Genomic DNA, 17774 nt, shown 5'->3' with positions numbered 1-17774 from the left:
ATATTTATACAGAACATAACATACTTATCTAATAATAATCATACGAATGAGAATAAAAGGGAAACGAAATACATCCAAAGAATATATATAAAGATTGTATGTATAGGTTTTCGATTTCTTTTCACATTATGTGTTGGTGTAAATCTCAATGTTTCACAAATAAATTAGAGTCGATATGGTTTCAATTTTCTCAAGAATTTTATATTACATAAATTCTTAAAAAATGAACAGAAACAAGTACTCTTAAGTTGCAATTGATTTAAATTTTGTACTCAACAAAGTATGTATCATATACTTAGTAATGTCAAAATGAGTTAAAACTCATACGTTAACTTAATCCACACAAATTTAAATTGGATTAAGTTTGAAAAAAATAATTTTTTTATACGAACTAGATCTGATTCACTTAGAATTCGATTTACTTAAAATTCAGTTTATTTAGATTGAACTCATAATGAGTCGAATTGGCTCAATAACCCACCTAATTTAATTTAATTATTTATTATTTTTGTGTTTCAAAATTATTAGTTAACATTTTTCTTATTATTATAAATGGGAATAAAAAAATGTTTCAAGAAAGTAAAATTTTATAAATTTATCCATTTAAAACTTTAATATTATAAATGAATAAATAACACAAAAATTATCAATATTATAAACTTATTTTTTTAGATTTTTCTTTTGGACTACATCTTAAATGTATGTTAACTTTTTTATTTTGAATTGTTTTAGAGTTCAACATCATTTTAAAGTAAATTTATTTAAATCTGAATTAAAAAATTGTAATTTTTTTAATTTAAAAAGAATCTGTAATTAACTAAGTCAATCCATTTAATCTATTAATCCGTAATAAGTCAAGTTGAATTCAAATTTTTTTGACTTATTAATAAATAAGTCATATTTGATTAATTCACCAAGTAACAACATGTGGTAGACTGAGTAGCATATTTTGACAACATCACATATGCTTATACCAGAAAAACCAACTTTTTAAAAAAAAATTGTGGAAAACACTCAAAATCCGAGAATAATAATGTTTTTTCACGGATTTTTCTACAAACTAAATTCTATAGGTAATATGATAGTAAGAAAACGTCTTTCAAGAATTTTTAGTTTCCGTAGAAAAAGACATGGCATTATGGCATTTCAGTCATTTATGCACTGTTAAAAAGCATAGTGCCAGAATTTCTGTGAAGATGTATGGAATGTTGTTCTTAGAGAAGGAAGAACAATGGGCTACATTGTGTAAAATCATTACGTGCGGAAAGAATTTCCATTTCTCTATTCTTCTCTCTTATTTCAAATACAAGTGCATAAACAATAAAAAATAAAGAAATTTCTTCATACCAAGTTTCATCAAGCAGAGCAACAATAAGAGTTTCTGAAAAAGAGACACTTTTATCAGTGTCGTGACATCCTGAAAGTAGATTCAAAGGATACAATCCTAGCAAATTCTAAAACAAATATTTCATATATATTTCAAAACAAGCATATAACAAAATTTTAAGAAGCTATTAATAAAAAATATCTTAACCACAGAATGATTTGTAGTTAAGTTAAATATAAGCAAAAGGAATAGGCATAAGCAATTCTGCACACACCAAACCTATATAAGGTGTGTTTGAGATATTAAATCCAGTTTTGGGCCTCTGATCCTTTGTCTAAGTTTAAGTTTTCATATATAACAGCTAATCGTTGTATTAAATTTCACAATGGTCATCAGATTAGAAATGTGGGTCAGTAATTGTTTGCCTCTAAATTTCAAAAATATTACTAAAGTAAAACCTATAAAGTATGATTTAATGGGATCCTTTAATAAATACGTAAGCACATACTAAAAGTTGGCCTTCACCTAGTTGGCATTCACCTTTTTCAATAAGGTCCGGTGCATCTTGATTACCCACAAATTCTAATTAGTTCTAATCAAAATGATATATATATATATATATATATATATATATATATATATATATATATATATATAGCATAAGTATCGACCATTTGCAAATGTCGATACAGTCTTCGTTTTGGCGATGGTTGGGAAGCTGGAGTTATTAGGACATAATTGTTCAAACCTAATAAAGACTCATCCATAATCTGAGGCAGGCAAAGAGATGAAGTGGATAAAAAGCTGGAATCAAATAACTCACACTCTTTACAAAATGTTTTTTAATCGAGAGATTACAACCTCACTCCAATCTAAAAAGACCCAACAATTTCCTCAAACACATTACATTTGTTAGTGACCACTCATTGGTGGCACGCTTCTTTGCCGTTTCCCTCTTAGGGACCACTTGACGGCCTGAATACAGTATAACCATTGACACCGCATGTCATATTTGAGTAATCTGGATAGTATGCATAATTACCGTTCTCTGTGTTTCTCATGCCTAGATACAACAGATCGGAACCACCCACTTGCCATTGGTTTGGTATCAACCCATCTACCTGACCATTCACGCAATGCACATTATTCATCGGTGGAATATAATCCCTCACTGAATCATAATGCCCACCAGACAAGCCATACCCTCCTTGCAATCTATGGTCATGATGGTAACTTCGTGACCGCTCAAACCTGCAAGAACTGGTTGAAGATCCCAGATCATCATTTGCACCCAAATCCCCTGGAAAAGTGGACTGTCGATTTAGCAACTGCGGTCCGTTATTCAGAGACTGGAATGCTGAACTTGATTTAGCCGACTTCCCAATAACATATTCATCATCAAGCAGGTCATTTATGATATCAAGGTGTGGGAACTCATCCACAATTAACCCTTGGTTATGACGCCCAGATCCACAGGCTGGGAACTCAGTTGACATGTTGCCCATTGATCTACTGTGCGCTGGCCTGTACAAGTCATGATTTCTAGCATCATCGAGCCTGGAGGGTTGATCTAAGGGCATTCTATTCGATTCCCTTTGAGACCTCTCAATCCACTGGGAACCATTCTGTAAAACATCCCGTGCAATCAAGCTAAAATGAACACCAGATTGACCAGAACTTTTGTCCAATCTGTCAGAGCTTTGGGGTAAAAATACAGATGACACTAACGAAGATGGTTGAGAATAGCCAGGTGATGGATTTACTGCTGAACTTGAGGAGCTGGAATGGGTCAGACTAGCAGCAGTTGACGCCACAGGGTTCCCTATAATCACATTTCTGTAGGATTGAGGAGCACGCCTATGGGTAGCAGGTAAGGGATCAGGACCCAACCGACCAGCTGCACTCACTGAGCGTGCAAGTAGGGGAGCAGTTTGTACCATGGAGGCAGAAGGGGCAGTTGGCCTGGGACCAGGAACTAAAGGAGCACTTGAAGGTCTCGACATCATTGGCACTTGCGCCTCAGATCTTTCAGTTAATCTTGCACTTGAAGTCTTTTGTATCTCGGTTTTAGACGCAGCTGGAACTGGTGATGCAGGAGTAAAAGGTGAAGATGGATCTTTATCAGTCTGTGGGGAGCCACTTAAAGATGTTTTCCTGATATGAACAGGATATACAGTAGGGCTAGTCTTGTGTTCTAACTTCGTTTGACCAGAGGATGATAAGTTTCTAGGAGGACTAATGAGTGAAGATGGCACAGATGATATCTTCTCTTTTCGTAGACTGTCATTGTCAACAGATCTCTCTGCCTCAACAAGGTCTCTGATGCCCGGCTTCTTCACTGAAAGAAACTCCTCTTCCTATCAATTAGAAAAGCAAAGCACCACGTCAAGCTCCAACTAAACCAGAGATAGAGGCTTTAAGGTGAAATTGAGTGTGAAAATAATTTATTCATATGTAAAAAAGATATTTAATGAAGATAAAAGCTTAACAAATAGCGAAACGAAAACTTTAAAAGCAAACATGGAATAAAAATAACGTCAATGCCAACTCCAAATCTGATCTCACACCAACTTCGATAGAAATAAAGATTCAAATTCTTTCCAGTAAACAGAAAGCAGAAAATTCCAAAATTAACAAGTCATACGAAAGAAAATAAAGTGATGTAAACATCTTCGTTCCAGAAAAATTTTGGAGATAAGCATTCACGTAGGCTCTAAATGGTTTGATGGTGTCAGAAAGTAAAGGAAAAGGGACACGTATGATTATGGATCAATTTTAATTTTCACACACGGAAGTACAGAAGAGTGGAAGAATTTAAAAATCATCCTTCCATAGCTGGTGATGGAAACAAGATGAAATGGATACACATCTTTTTTCCCATGATTAATCTGTAAACAGGATAGGAATATAGACACATCAATTTTTTTTTAAGTTGCAAATTCAAATTATTTTCATCTATTTGCAGATAGAGAATTAATAAGGGAAAGCAAGGTGTCCGGTCATCTCCATTTTTATGACTCTCTTTTGTTGTACGAACTGTAATTAATTTGAAATATTCACAACAAGAAAACTATAACGCTCCTCTTAAATGGTGAAAAATAAAAGTAAAAATTATGCACGAATCATAGATGATAAGGCACGACACTAAAATTGGGGAAAAAATAGACAAAAGGCATTTCATTATCAAACAAAGCCAATTAGACAAGATTTAGAGAAGAATTTATGATAATTGGATAGCTATTTCCAACAAAGTTGAAAATGACAACCTTTATGACAACATGCTGCTCAGCCCACTTCAACTGATCCTGTAAGGAGAGGACAACAACCTCAGACTCAGATTTGCCAGTCTTACCACTTCCAGACTCATTGTTACTATCCCCAGCATCTACCGCAGTACGAGATGGCTGACTATCTATTCCATTCGTCCAACTACTCACATCAGACAATGTTTTGCCTCGGTTCTTACCTCTACAAATAAAAAGTGTCATATCATATCACATAAACACAAGAGAATTGATATCATTCACCCAGAAAAAAAAAATATAAGCACCTGCTAGGCGACTTTTGGACTTTATAATTTGAGAAAGAGTTTCCCTTGTGAGGGTCATTCATGACTACTGACGGCAAAGAATCAGTAGAACATGTTGAAGAACTGTCATCTATCACTGAACTGCTCCTTTTCTCGGATATTCCATTTTGTATCGTTGAAGCACCACCTATGCCATTGTTTCTATCCTCGGATGGAGGATGAACTTCTGATGCATCAGTATCCCAATTAACAGGCCCAGCATCTCTGTCTTCTGAATCAGGCTGAAGCGTTTCAGCAACTCCATCTACAGAGTCAGACACATCAGAAACATCTTCCACAGCATCAGCCGTTTCAGACACAGCTACAGCTTCCTCTATGTTAGAATCATTTTTGTCATCAGAAGCATTGTCTTGGTTCTTCTCAGGTACAGAGACAGTAGAGCTCTCCTCCCTCCCTTTGTCCTTTCCTTTTCGGTTGCTACGTTTTTGTCTGGCCTGTAGTGAAAAGACAGGAATATCTGTCAACAACTATTAAAAAAATATCAACCAACAACACTCCTTACCTCATGCACATTACATCATTTAATCCCAAAAATAGCAAGCAGATGTCAACAGAAAAACCTGGAGAGCATTACAGGTTACAAATTGCTAGCAAAATTACATCCAACTAAGGAAAATTCAGGTCACAGGGTCGTTACTGATTAAAAATATTAGGTGCTGAATGGGTTAGCCAAAGACTGACTAACTAACCAGTAAGTTTATTAGTTGTTCATAAACTTGATATTTTAACCAGCAAGCAGAGGAGACAATCCTCACGCCACGAATCGGTGTTGTAGAGGCTTGTATTAGAGTCAACCCAGATTCTAAGATGGTGTTGAACATATCTTAAATCCATTAAAAGGGCCATCCACCATATTATCAGCATATCAAGCCCGATAGTGTTTGGACGTGAAGGAGCGTATTTTTAAAAACTCATGTCCAGCACTGACTAGAAGTAATGCCAAAATATAATGTATAAGTGAAAGGCAACGTTTATTGTTTAACCCAGTTTTACAGGGTAGTTGGTTAGACCTAAATCTATATTCTAAGATGATTTCCTAACTACTCCCCTTTTGTTCTGCTTGTATTTCTTGTACATTATTGCTTTGCTTTTATTAGTGGAATCGCATCAGATATCAACCCAAAGAAATTTATACAAGGCTGGGTTTGTAAAAAGAAGTAAGAGAGATCTTCAACAGGCACCTCACACATAAAGATGGGAAAATTATGTATATGTGCATATATTGAACATACTATGCCTTATTTCCCTTAAATTTAAGTGAATTGAACGATGCTATTTATTAGAAAGAAAGAATCCAAATTAGTGAAACCCTATTACTTCAGTTTGGGTTCAGCATAGGCAGGAGTTGATGACTTCATCAGTACCAGGATAAAAGTATATCGCTGGCATTGACCAACTCTACCTGCTTTCAATGTGTTCATTATATCATAAGTTTTCATTTACAGTGCATTTTCTGCAGTTGAATTATCTTCCATCGTGAAATTCATAGGAGTTCACTTCTAAACCACAACATTACAGATAATCAGATAAGAACCTAATTTGCTAACAAGGGAGCTAGAAAATGCATTGCATCAGTGAAATCAACATTCAGATAACCAAAAATTCCTGGAAACTGCATTTTCAATGGGTTCCAGACCTGTTTTTTCTTCGACTTCTTTTCCCTCTCACTTCCACGTTTTGCTTTTTGATCACTTTCAGCTTGCCATGCAGCCTCTTCTTCACGGATGAGTTCTTCTTGTCTTTTCAGTGCAACAGCTTCCTGGTATGCAACCTCAATTTTATTACTGCACCCATGAAACTAAATAGTCAGGATATCTAAATTGATGCATGTCTAATACCTACATATGAAACAAAAATTATGCCTCTCCCTGACTTCTAGGTAGGTTACATATACGGGCCCTACCATTAGGAACTTCTCAATATTTCCATATTTTCAACAGTTTCCTATTCTCCGTTGGCAATACTGAAAAGTAGAGGAACTCCAACCTCATTGATACAAGGGGACCACAACTTCTGAATAAGCTAATATTTCAAAACAGGCAGTTAAACTTGAAGCAACTCATAATTAAGTCTGTATTATGCAGAATAATCAGCTGCATCCTATTTTGCCTACAATTGTAGAACATTGGCCAAAACGTGGGAGTAGATAAGCACTCATTTGATGCAATGCAACACTTCAACACTGAGCTAACGTCTACGAAATGAAAATTGCTAACTAATTTTTTGGTAGAATATAGTTATCTATCAAAACATAACGGAACAAAAAGGCTATCTTCTATTCTCATTGATTCTACCAAAAACCCTATAACCAGGATGTACTACCCTTGTACCTGTTGCTTTATTTTGTTCCATTTTTAAAACTCATAAGACATACTATTGAACTCAATCTCCTATTGTGTATCAGCTTGTTCCCCAAACATACTCATTCATAGATTAGATCCCAATGACCAATTGTGTCCGATTCTAATGCATTTACCAAACACACAATTGTAGGAAAAAGTTAGCCAAAATACATTGAACATCATGCTAATGTTCTTGCTTTGGTTTGAAAGAAATCAACCCAAAAATGTTAACTCTCAAAGGAATAGCCTCAATCATTGTTAATGTTAGAAGTGAACTTTAAGCCTAACTCAACCCCACAAAACCGGCTTGTAGAGTGAGGTTTGGACCCACTTATAAACTATGAAATAGCCTTATCTCTAGCCGATGTGAGACTTCCAACAGTTAATAACAGTACAAAGAAATGGACAGCATCCCAAATCAGCAGGCTAACTGTGTCAATATTATGCATGCCTCTCTAATACTTGATTAAGGGGGGAAATACAAGCATAAGTAAAAGTATATATAAAAGCAATGAAGCTGAGAAACTTGAACGCTCTGAATTCATTACAAAATTATCGTGTATCCTACCTGAATATATGGGCGAGGACAAATATTTCCAAAGTCCTACGACCCAATTCTGTTAAACGCCTTTCATCACGCTCAATAGAATCCTTGTTGAAATCCTCTCCAGAATCTCCATCCTGCAAAATTAAGAGAAAAAGGTTTCAAATAAATTTCAAAACTGAAAAGCCAAAGGCGCCATATTCATATATTTCACTGCCCTTAAAACCCCCAAGTTACTCATGCAAGACGTGTAACACATGTCTACAAATTTAACTAGGCCAAGCTTGTTTGTTATTAAAAATATATATCTTAAATATTAAAGCATATACTGCATAAATATAAGATAAGACATATAGAAATATGGCACAAATATAGTATGAGCTCAACCTAAATTCAAGTGACAAGGGAAAAAAATATTTGTTAGTGATGCAGCAAATGGTAAAATCAAAAATATCAAGCATGCAAAAATTTATGAATAAATGAAGAACTACTCATTTGAAAATCCGTAATAAAGACCGGAAATATAAGCTTTTGCAGCCAAAATCAATTTTCTAAAAATTAAATTGCAGATATTTCTTTTCAGGCGGCATTGTGTTTTAACTGATGCAAAAGCATTCCCTGGTTTTGACTCATCGTAGCGTCCCTGGGTTTGACTCATAGTAGCGTAGCTTCCAACGTGGAAGAAATAAGCTCTACAAGTAACATAAACATCAGTATTAAATTTAAACATGAACAAAATTATCTTATTATCACTTGGGACTTTTGTGTTTTCTTTTCCAAAATGCAAAAAATTAATTAAGTTTTAATATAAAAAAACTGATAATTCAATTTTTGGTGATAAAGTAAAATAAATAAAAAATTATAGTCTAGTCTATTCTCACAAGCTAAATTAAAAAAAAAATCATAATAACTCACTTTTTTAAGTTTAAACAAGCAGGGCCCTTATTAATAAATCCCATTAAATTTTTAAATTAAAGTAATTTAATACCTGATGATTACCAATATATGTTTACAATGAGACATTTTTTGAAAAAAATTATTGCAAAATTGTTATTATTCAATTATAAATTTTCAAAGCAATTCTAAACAGGTGTAATCATTCTAAGATGACAGAATAAAAGACACACAAAATAAGAAACAGAAGCAAAAAACATTGAATCATAAAAGCATAAATCAAATAACTCTAAAGGTTAATAGTTCAGATGACCAGCCGACGCAGTAGCAGTATTTGAGCGAAAATCAATCCTAAATATAATGCTATTCAGAATACAATAGCAGAGTTTCAGTTTCCTTTTCTCCCTAGTCTAGACCCCATTCAAACATATTCTGTTCTGCTCTTATTTGTCAACTACATCTTCTAAAAGCCTCAGCCCAATACCATCGCATTTCATAGAGATCAGTGTTCAACCATGTCACCAGTTATCAGATCAGGCATCAACACAAAATTCCATGGTCACTATTACAAACATAATTCTACATCTTACCTTTGTCCGGTTTTGAGGGCACTTTTCATCTTTAGGAGGCAGTGGTTCTATTGCAGCCCTTTCCAGTAGCAGTAAAACATCATCCACCAGTACAAACATGTCTTTCTCAACGTGAACAATTGGTGCTGGTATTTCTTCAGCATCCAGCAATTTCACTTTAGCTTTTTGGTTTTTAGTCTGGCCTTCAAGAGCCTTCAATCCACTATGCAAGGAATCCATTACCAAAGTAGAAGTGACCTCTTTCTCAATGAAGAAATGCTTTACAACTACTTTCAAAATTACATCTGTCTTCTCCCTAGACATGTGGCGCTTAGAAGTCTGGTCAATTTCCCCCCAGAAAGAAAAGAAGCTGCATGCATCTTAATATTTGATCAGAACAAAATACGACACCAGAACTCAAACGTATGAGATACGTGGGAATTAATGATAATACATAATATCAAATAGGAAAACAATATGCATTCAATTAAAAAGAAATTATCAAATCATATTTAATTTCAAATAGGATGTAAAACATACATTTCAAGATACACACGATCAGCTATAATACGTGGGAATTAATGATAATACATAATATCAAATAGGAAAACAATATGCATTCAATTAAAAAGAAATTATCAAATCATATTTAATTTCAAATAGGATGTAAAACATACATTTCAAGATACACACGATCAGCTATAATACATCAAAACCACAATCACCTATTTCATTTGACCATGACATTCATTCCTCCTCTGTATCTTTTTTGCAATATGGCTAACGTTTTTTCTACTTTCCAGATTGAACGGGAATTAAGTCAAATTTTTCAGTACAAGTGTTAAACTATTTATTGATCTGGAAGTGTGAAAAAGAAGAAAAATCATCCAGACTTTTATTAGGTGACACTCTGGAGCAAGATTAGACATACAATGTGTCGGAAGAGGGAGATTTTTAAAGGAGAGCACATGTACCTTGACCATCTAGCTTTATCCTCTATCAACTTCCCAAGTTTGCTTCTTCTCTCCTCCACAAAACGCCGACAAATTTGTTCTACATTTGTCAAATATACCCTCACAAGTTCTCTCCTATATTGACAATCAAGGCACCGGAAAGGTCTGTTTGATTTCTCCCTATGCATCAGAAACAAACAAGGAATATATGGTCACACTTCAAGATAAAATCCCAACGAAAAATGCAAAAGTAAATTAACAAGTTGAGACATTTGAGTGTCTCACAAATTCAGTAAAAATAAATAGTAAGGTCAAAATTTGGTGTATTTAAAAAGTAGAAGAGAAGATGACAGTCTAACTAGGCAACAGAGTAATAAAACTTGGAATTCTGAACAAGGGATAAGCATAGTGCACAGATGCGCAGAGTAATGCAGTAAGGTTATTGTGACAAGGGATAAACTTGTTCACCAAGAGTTTTCTCACTAGTGGAAGAAAGCAATTTAGGAGGATAAAAACTTCTGACATATTTCTAAAAGTGGAAATCTATATGTTCAAAAACAAATATTTCTACGTACTTTGTTAAAAAAAACATCCAAATGCATCTATACACATGAATAACTATCCTTACAAATACTTTAAGCACCATTGCATGTTCTATTTATGCCATTTACAAATTTGGACTGATGATTGATTAATATTCACTCCACACATTTATATTTATAACAATCAGGTATGGGTATACAAATCACCAGCAGTGCCATTTGGGTAATGAACCATGAGAAAGGGTGTGAATTGTGATGATAAACTCACTACACCCTCCGTTTTGAGGTTAAATTTTAGTCAAATAATACCCTTCTACATGTTCTTTATTTCACCTTTCTGGAAATTAAATTCCAGAACAATCTGGAACTGAGTAAAAAAATTGACTCCCAGATTTAATTTCTAAAAATCATTTTCCATAATTCCAGAATTTAAATTCAGAAAAGTCCATTTTTTACATTCAGAAACACACTTTGAAGAACAAAAACTAAATTTCTGGAGAACATTTTATATTGACTCAAAATTCCATGATCTGAAGACAATAAAATAAAATAACAAAGAAATGAAAAAACAAATAAGGACAAGAATAAGGGCTCATTGAGCCCTAAATATAATGAAATTTACCATAGCAGCACAAATGGTGAGAAAGGGTAAGGTCCTACAGTCTTACCAATGTTTAACTTTTAACTACAGACAAGGTGCATTTGACATCATATACCAGGTTTGCTTTTATCGTGATCAAGAGCCATTGGTAACATACCATACATTCATCTCAATATAAATTCTATGTAGACTTTAGAGGAGAGAGAATGCATACAAATTCAGAGAAAATGGAATGAGACCTCATACCATAGGTTCACGAGGATTGCCACAAACTTTTGGTTAAAAAACTGTATAAGATATAGGAATAAGAATGAACAGTCCAAGAAAATATAAAATATTGTTCCAAAAAACCAATGGGAAATACTAATTGACACAAATGGAATCCAAGATTCATAAACACGGCAATAAATGCTATAGTGGAAGCCCGAGCTTGTTCACACCCAACTTCACTAAAAAGTTAACTTCATAAGAATATTATTTCTAGCTGGCTTTCAATTTACTATGAAACTCTGGAGAAGGACCAATCACTCAAACTAGCATAATTAAGAGACATTCATTTGTTCTGCTGTTCTTTCTAGACAAGGAAATCAGATGAAGTTCAAATTTATATCATATGGCAAGTAACCTTAATTATTAAGAAAGCATTATGCAAGATGGACTGAATATTTGAAATCCTAAATAGCATAAATTAAAAATAGAATACCTTATGACTTGAACTTGAGCTTTTATTATTAGATTGTCTGAAGTATCAACAAATCCATCATACACCTTGGACAGTTCCATAAACTTTTTCCAGCCCCAGTCATGCTCCTTCTTCCAAAATCGATGCAATGTATCTGGAAAACTCAAGGGCATATATCTCAATAATATTGAAAGAAAAATTGTAATCTCCGGTAATTAACCCAACTATTATGAAACAGACCAGAATATTTTGATTTCTTTGGGTCTTTATTGACCACAGCTATTGTAAATTGAGCAAAATGACTCCATCCTGTCTTGCCCCAGAAAGAAAAAGTAAGCACAACCAAATACTATGGAACTAATTGTAGAAAATAGAAATAGTAATCATCAATGCAATCTGAAAATGATCGTGAATTGAACCTGGAAGAAGTTTGTCATGATTAGCAACACACAGAAAGAGAGAGAGATGATTGCAGACATCACAGCCTTGTGGATAGATTAAAATATACCTGCCACAAACAAAACAATTATTAATTCAAAAAATCAACACTACCAGTCATCATGTCATCTGAAGTTATAAACTATCTCAGCAAATAAAATGTATTTCTTAGACTGCACATACCAACATTAAATTAACGGCATGATTTCCATGAAAACTACAATAGTCCATATGAAACCTGTAGCAAGTGAGATAAAGAAGGTATCTTTCTCTTGAATGACAAATTAGTATATGAAAGGGTCACAAATTCCATATACAAATCTCAAAATAGCAGATTATTGGTCAGATCTCTTGACCCTTCTAGTGTGTTTTTGTGCAGGAAGGTACCAGAGAATGAGTGGGCTTCCTCAACCTCTAGCCTCGAAAGACAGTGGGGAAAAGTATACATGAGAAAGAAGAATCCAAGGACTGAGGTGGCAGGTAGTTAGAGGAGAGAAAAATCAGGTAGGGAATAGAGAGATTATATTTGTCTTCAGTTTTGCTGAACATTGGGGGAGGACGGGATTTTGGTTGGTTGAGAGAGGAGAGGAACCGTTTTGTATTGCTCTAGAGAGGACTGTAGCTCCGGGTGGGATTTGTCATCCTTCTATTTCCTGTTTTTTAACAGAATAATACATACATCAGTGTTCATTTGATTCCTTTCTTTTTTCCTCCAAGTTTTTAAGGTGTGGGTCTGTATCATTTGGTCCGACCTGTCGGATCTCTTTTTGCCGCCGAATGCCACCAAACAAAAAGGGAAGTGAGCCGAAAACAGGGGAACCAGAAAATACAGTAGCCATGGATTCTAGGGTTGAGTGTGCCGAGGGAGAATTGGAACGAATGAGAGTTGTCATGGAGGAGATATGATTCCAAGCAGTCCAAAACCAAGTAGAGATAGAGATGATGGTAAAGAGGCTGCTATAAACTAATCAAAGTTAGTGGAATTGATGACTCGTAAAATCACTCATGTGGAGGGAGAGCACTCTCTTGGGCCTAAGAAGAAGGAGTCATGTAGTGGTGGAAGTGGCTTGAAGTCCTTAGAAGGAGAGGTGCTGGATGAATTCAGACAATCGATGAAAAAGAATGAACTACCTATGTTCAATGGAGAAGATCCTACCGATTGGATCACTAGAGCTGAAATCTATTTTAGGGTCCAAGAAACCAGTTCGACAGTGAGGGTGAATCTTGCTTAATTGTGCAAGGAGGGGGCCACTATTCATTTCTTCAACGCATTATTAAATGATTATGATGATTTAACTTGGGAGGATTTGAAGAAAGAATTGATTGAAAGATACGGAGGTTTGGGTGAGGGAAGTGTATTTGAGTAGTTGACGTCATTACGGCAAACAAGGAGTATAGAAGAGTACATACAAAGATTTGAGTGTTCAGATGCTCGAGAGACCAAATTACATGACGAACAATGCTCTGCTTACTTTATTCATGGTTTGCATGAGGAAATTAGGGCCCAAATCAGTTTGTATGTTGTAAGCCCACTTGCAAAGGGAAGAATGATGAATGTAGCAAGAGTCATTGATATAGAGTTTTCAAATAAGAACAGAGGATGGCATGGGAAAGAAGGGAGAACAAATGAATCAATGGCTCGTCCATTGGAAGGGGAAGACAGCAGAGGAGGCTACATGGGAAGATGAATCTTCAATTAGAAGTCAATTTCCAGAACTGAGTCTTGAGAACAAGACAATTCTTCAAGACGAGGGTATTGATGAGGTCCAGAGAATGAGTGGGCTACCTCAACCTCTAGCCCACGAAGGTGCCAAAACACGATGGGGAAAAGTATACGTGAGAAAGTAGAATCCAAGGGCTAAGGTGGCAGGTAGTTAGAGGAGAGAGAAATCAGGAGGGGAATAGAGAGATTCTGTTTGTATTCAGTTTTGCTGAACGTTAGGGGAGAACGAGATTTTGGTTGAGAGAGGAGAGAAACCGTTGTTTAGCTCTAGAGAGGGGCGTAGCACTAGGGGGGATTTGTTATCCTTCTATTTCCAGTTTTTGTTAACAGAATAATAGAATATCAGTGTTCATTTCATTCCTTTCTTTTCTTCTTTTCTTCTTTTCTTCTAAGCTTTTAAGGTGTGGGTCTGTATCAACGTCCTTGTCCAATTTCTAACTCATTTATAGAATTAACCTAACTGCCATTTTGATAAACCTCTTGGGAAGTCCAAAGCCCTGCCTAAGGGAAAAGTTATTTAGTTTGGCAACAGAAATTCAATAGAACTAATATTGCAGGTACACATGTCACATAAAACTCTTGAACTTCTGATAAACATCTAAGGAAGTTCAAAGTCCCACCTAAGATAAAGTTATTTAGTTGGACATCAGGGCTTGAATAGAACTAAAACCGCAGATTCACAGGTCACATAAAGATCTTTTCCCTGACATGTGTTTGGTCATGCTCAGTACTCTGACATTTGTAATTGAGAGTTACCTGTTTATTTTTTGTTCAAACTTTTTTACAGAATCCTGTTTTATAAAAAGTCTTGGACCAATTTTTGGTTACAATCAAGAGGAATTTGGTACTAGAGACCAGTTTCTTTTCCTAAGGCAATGTACAATCTGTCACTAGTTGGTAGGATCATAACATTCATATTCTAAAGGATGTCATGTTGGGTCAGCAGGCTGATATGTTAGGGAACTGGCTTCAAAGCACATGATTTTTTTATTTCCTAACAAAATATGCAGTGAGCAACTTTGCTCAACATTTATGGTATATCTTTTCATAGACAGATTTAATTCTTCCAAAATCCCCCACACTTTTGTATGACCAAAAATGAATTTCTTCATTTAAATACACACACATACATACAACAGAGAGAGCATTGGATGTGTTAGAGATAAACTACACTAGTTAAGATACATCAGAGTTTCTTCAAAAATTCAACATAAAACAAGTCACAATTGACTAAAGATGATAAATGCATAACAAGGTCCTGCATGCAATATAGCTTTAGAGGTGTAAATCAAAATAAAGCAAAACAACAAGGACAGTTAAATTCTACATCTTCAGCGTACCCCAGTACTAAAAGGTTACTTGCTATGTATGGGGAAGGGTCATTGTATGCAGCCTTACCCTTGCATATGCAAAGAGGCTGTTTTCCAGATTCGAACCCATGACCAACCGGTCAACAAGGCACAACTTTACTGCTGCACCGGGCTCCCCCTCATGATAGTTAAGTTCTAAATCACAACAAAAGCTATGTAAGTCCAATGATATGTAACACCTCATACCATTTGTAGCCGCCAACCTCAAATGGACTACTGCGAAGTTCCCTTTTGTTAATTTGAGAAAACTTTTCTATCTTCCATGTATATCTTCCAAATAACTCCAAAGGTTTTGGTCCTATGAAGAGAAAAAGAAATATGACTTTAAACAATTCTTTAGACAAGTAGTAATTTTTAACCCTTAAGATGAGAAAAGGCCATAACATTAAAATGACATCTGTGTAGCCTAAGATTTGAACAGCTAACTTTTTTAATTACCTATCAATACAAATCAATAAACACACTAAACCACTGATATCAATCAAAATACCAAGGAGCAAAATATTTTCACATAAAAAACAAACCTGATCTGAGTATTCTTGATTTCTAATCTCTTTATTTTATTTTATTTTATTTTATTTTATTGTTACAAGGGAAAAAACAATACGAAATAGAAAACAAACACCAATACCATCCCTAAGCTCATACAGAAAAGCATACAGAAACATGAAATATAACAATGTAAATGTAAGGGGAAAAACGTATAAAGTTAAAATTAGTAAAAGAAATCGTCACCATCGTCTCCATCATCAGAGTCCCAATAAGGGGGGGAAGTAGATGTGATTCCATTCTCCACCTGCTCAGAAGAACGCCATTCTGCCAATGCTTCCCCGGATTGACATCGCTGCCCATTTGAAATTCCCTCAACAGACTTTCCCACACCAGACTCCTCACTCACAATCCCAGTCATTCCCTGATTAAGAAATATTTCACTAACTGGCTTCTTGCAACGCCAACTGAATAAGAATCAGATAAACGAAAACAAAATCAGCCCTTAAACCCCACCTTGCATTACAAGACAGTAAATCACTACAAAAAATAAATCAATGAGAGTATTCATTTGCAACTACATCTAAAAAGTTCTACAAAATATAACCACAATCATAACCAATGCACTTTGTCGAGGAACAAATTCAAAATCGCAATAACTGATAATCCCAATTCAGAACACAAGAAAACAAACCCACCCTTTCCCCTGAACCATATCGATTAACCTAATGAAACACTACCTTCTCCAATGTAAATTCCTCCTTAAAATTATTAAGAGCAAAACACAAAACCAAGCCAAAAACTTCAATCATCAATAATAAAAACCCTAGAACAAAGATTCAAACTAATTGAAAGAAGCTCGAATTAAGAAAATAAGCTCAACGAGGTAGCAAAACCAGCTCGATGAGGTCCAATTGCATGAACCCCAAAAATAGAATATTCCTCGAAACAATCAACACCGAAAAACACGAAGATCCTGGACAGTAATTCCCAGAAGTAACCCAAAAAAATAACTCATTAATCAAAATCCTGATGCAATAAACAATAAAAGCGAAGCTCAGTTAAAGATTGAACTGAGGTAAAAGAAAAAAAGCGATGCCGTGGATCGATAGGGAGTTGACAAACCTGGAATCAAAGTGCAGAAGTTTGTCAAGAAGACACAATTCTAGCGCTGTAAGTTTAGAGAGAGAAAGTCGAAGTGAGAGAAAGAAAGACAAGGTTGAGCAGCAACAGGAAACAAAGGCATAACAAAGAAAAAAAGAATAATGATATTTTTTATTTTTTTTTCAATTACATGACTTTGTTCTTTCTTCTTATTCTGTTGAAACTTGAAATGGAACTGATTCCTTACAGTAACCCTAACCGCCATCATCTTTTATTACTCATTCTCGATTTTGTGTTTTTTATATATAAATGAACGTGTTTTGTTGTAATGAAACATTGGTGTTCAAATTGAATTCTTGATATTGTCAATTTAATTTTAAAAAAAATATTTAGTACTGTTATAAAAAAAATTATGCAATTGTAGATAAAATTTTAAAATAGTACTGTTATAAAATACATTTAAATAAATGATATAATATTTGAAAATTATTTGTGTGATATTAGGGAAAACAAAAATCCTATTAATATATTTAAATCTCGCAACAAACAAATAAAAAATATAAAATATTTCAGAATTTTTTAAAGTTCTTAATAGTAATTACTACAA

The 17774-nt window shown here is 34.7% G+C and overlaps 1 protein-coding gene across 4 annotated transcripts; it reads right to left on the bottom strand.

The window, feature by feature from the left end:
• Positions 1-2120: 2120 nt before the first annotated feature.
• LOC124846762 (TNF receptor-associated factor homolog 1b-like) lies at positions 2121-17427 on the bottom strand. 4 transcript variants are annotated; one of them, XM_088095867.1, is made up of 14 exons: positions 17358-17427; positions 17189-17234; positions 16310-16530; positions 15761-15872; positions 12463-12551; positions 12284-12352; positions 12065-12197; positions 10240-10398; positions 9287-9635; positions 7827-7939; positions 6553-6700; positions 4878-5350; positions 4594-4795; positions 2121-3684 (listed from the first exon to the last, which is right to left on the bottom strand). In XM_088095867.1, exons 3-14 carry the CDS (start codon positions 16482-16484, stop codon positions 2284-2286), a joined length of 3423 nt encoding a protein of 1140 aa, XP_087951993.1. In that variant the 5' UTR covers positions 16485-16530; positions 17189-17234; positions 17358-17427; the 3' UTR covers positions 2121-2283. The 4 variants fall into 4 exon arrangements, with proteins under 4 accessions (XP_087951993.1, XP_047180054.2, XP_047180059.2 ...); XM_047324098.2 differs by lacking the exon at positions 17358-17427 and having other exon boundaries at positions 17189-17325; XM_047324103.2 differs by lacking the exons at positions 15761-15872; positions 17189-17234; positions 17358-17427 and having other exon boundaries at positions 16310-16442.
• Positions 17428-17774: the final 347 nt, after the last annotated feature.

This window comes from Vigna umbellata, chromosome 8, assembly GCF_029865625.1.
Source record: "Vigna umbellata cultivar VRB3 chromosome 8, Vumbellata_1.0, whole genome shotgun sequence".
Classification (NCBI taxonomy): Eukaryota; Viridiplantae; Streptophyta; class Magnoliopsida; order Fabales; family Fabaceae; genus Vigna; species Vigna umbellata.
Note: the sequence above shows the minus strand (reverse complement) of the source record. Positions and strands in the feature narration are given on the sequence as shown.

Bases quoted from the DNA above. Each gene is read 5' to 3' on its own strand.
- LOC124846762 (XM_088095867.1), bottom strand. From the start codon at position 16,484: ATGACTGGGATTGTGAGTGAGGAGTCTGGTGTGGGAAAGTCTGTTGAG. The intron at 9,636-10,239 runs GTACATGTGCTC...AGATGCATGCAG, and splicing joins GATAAAGCTAGATGGTCAAG to CTTCTTTTCTTTCTGGGGGG. The intron at 7,940-9,286 runs GTAAGATGTAGA...TTAATTTTGCAG, and splicing joins GCCCTCAAAACCGGACAAAG to GATGGAGATTCTGGAGAGGA.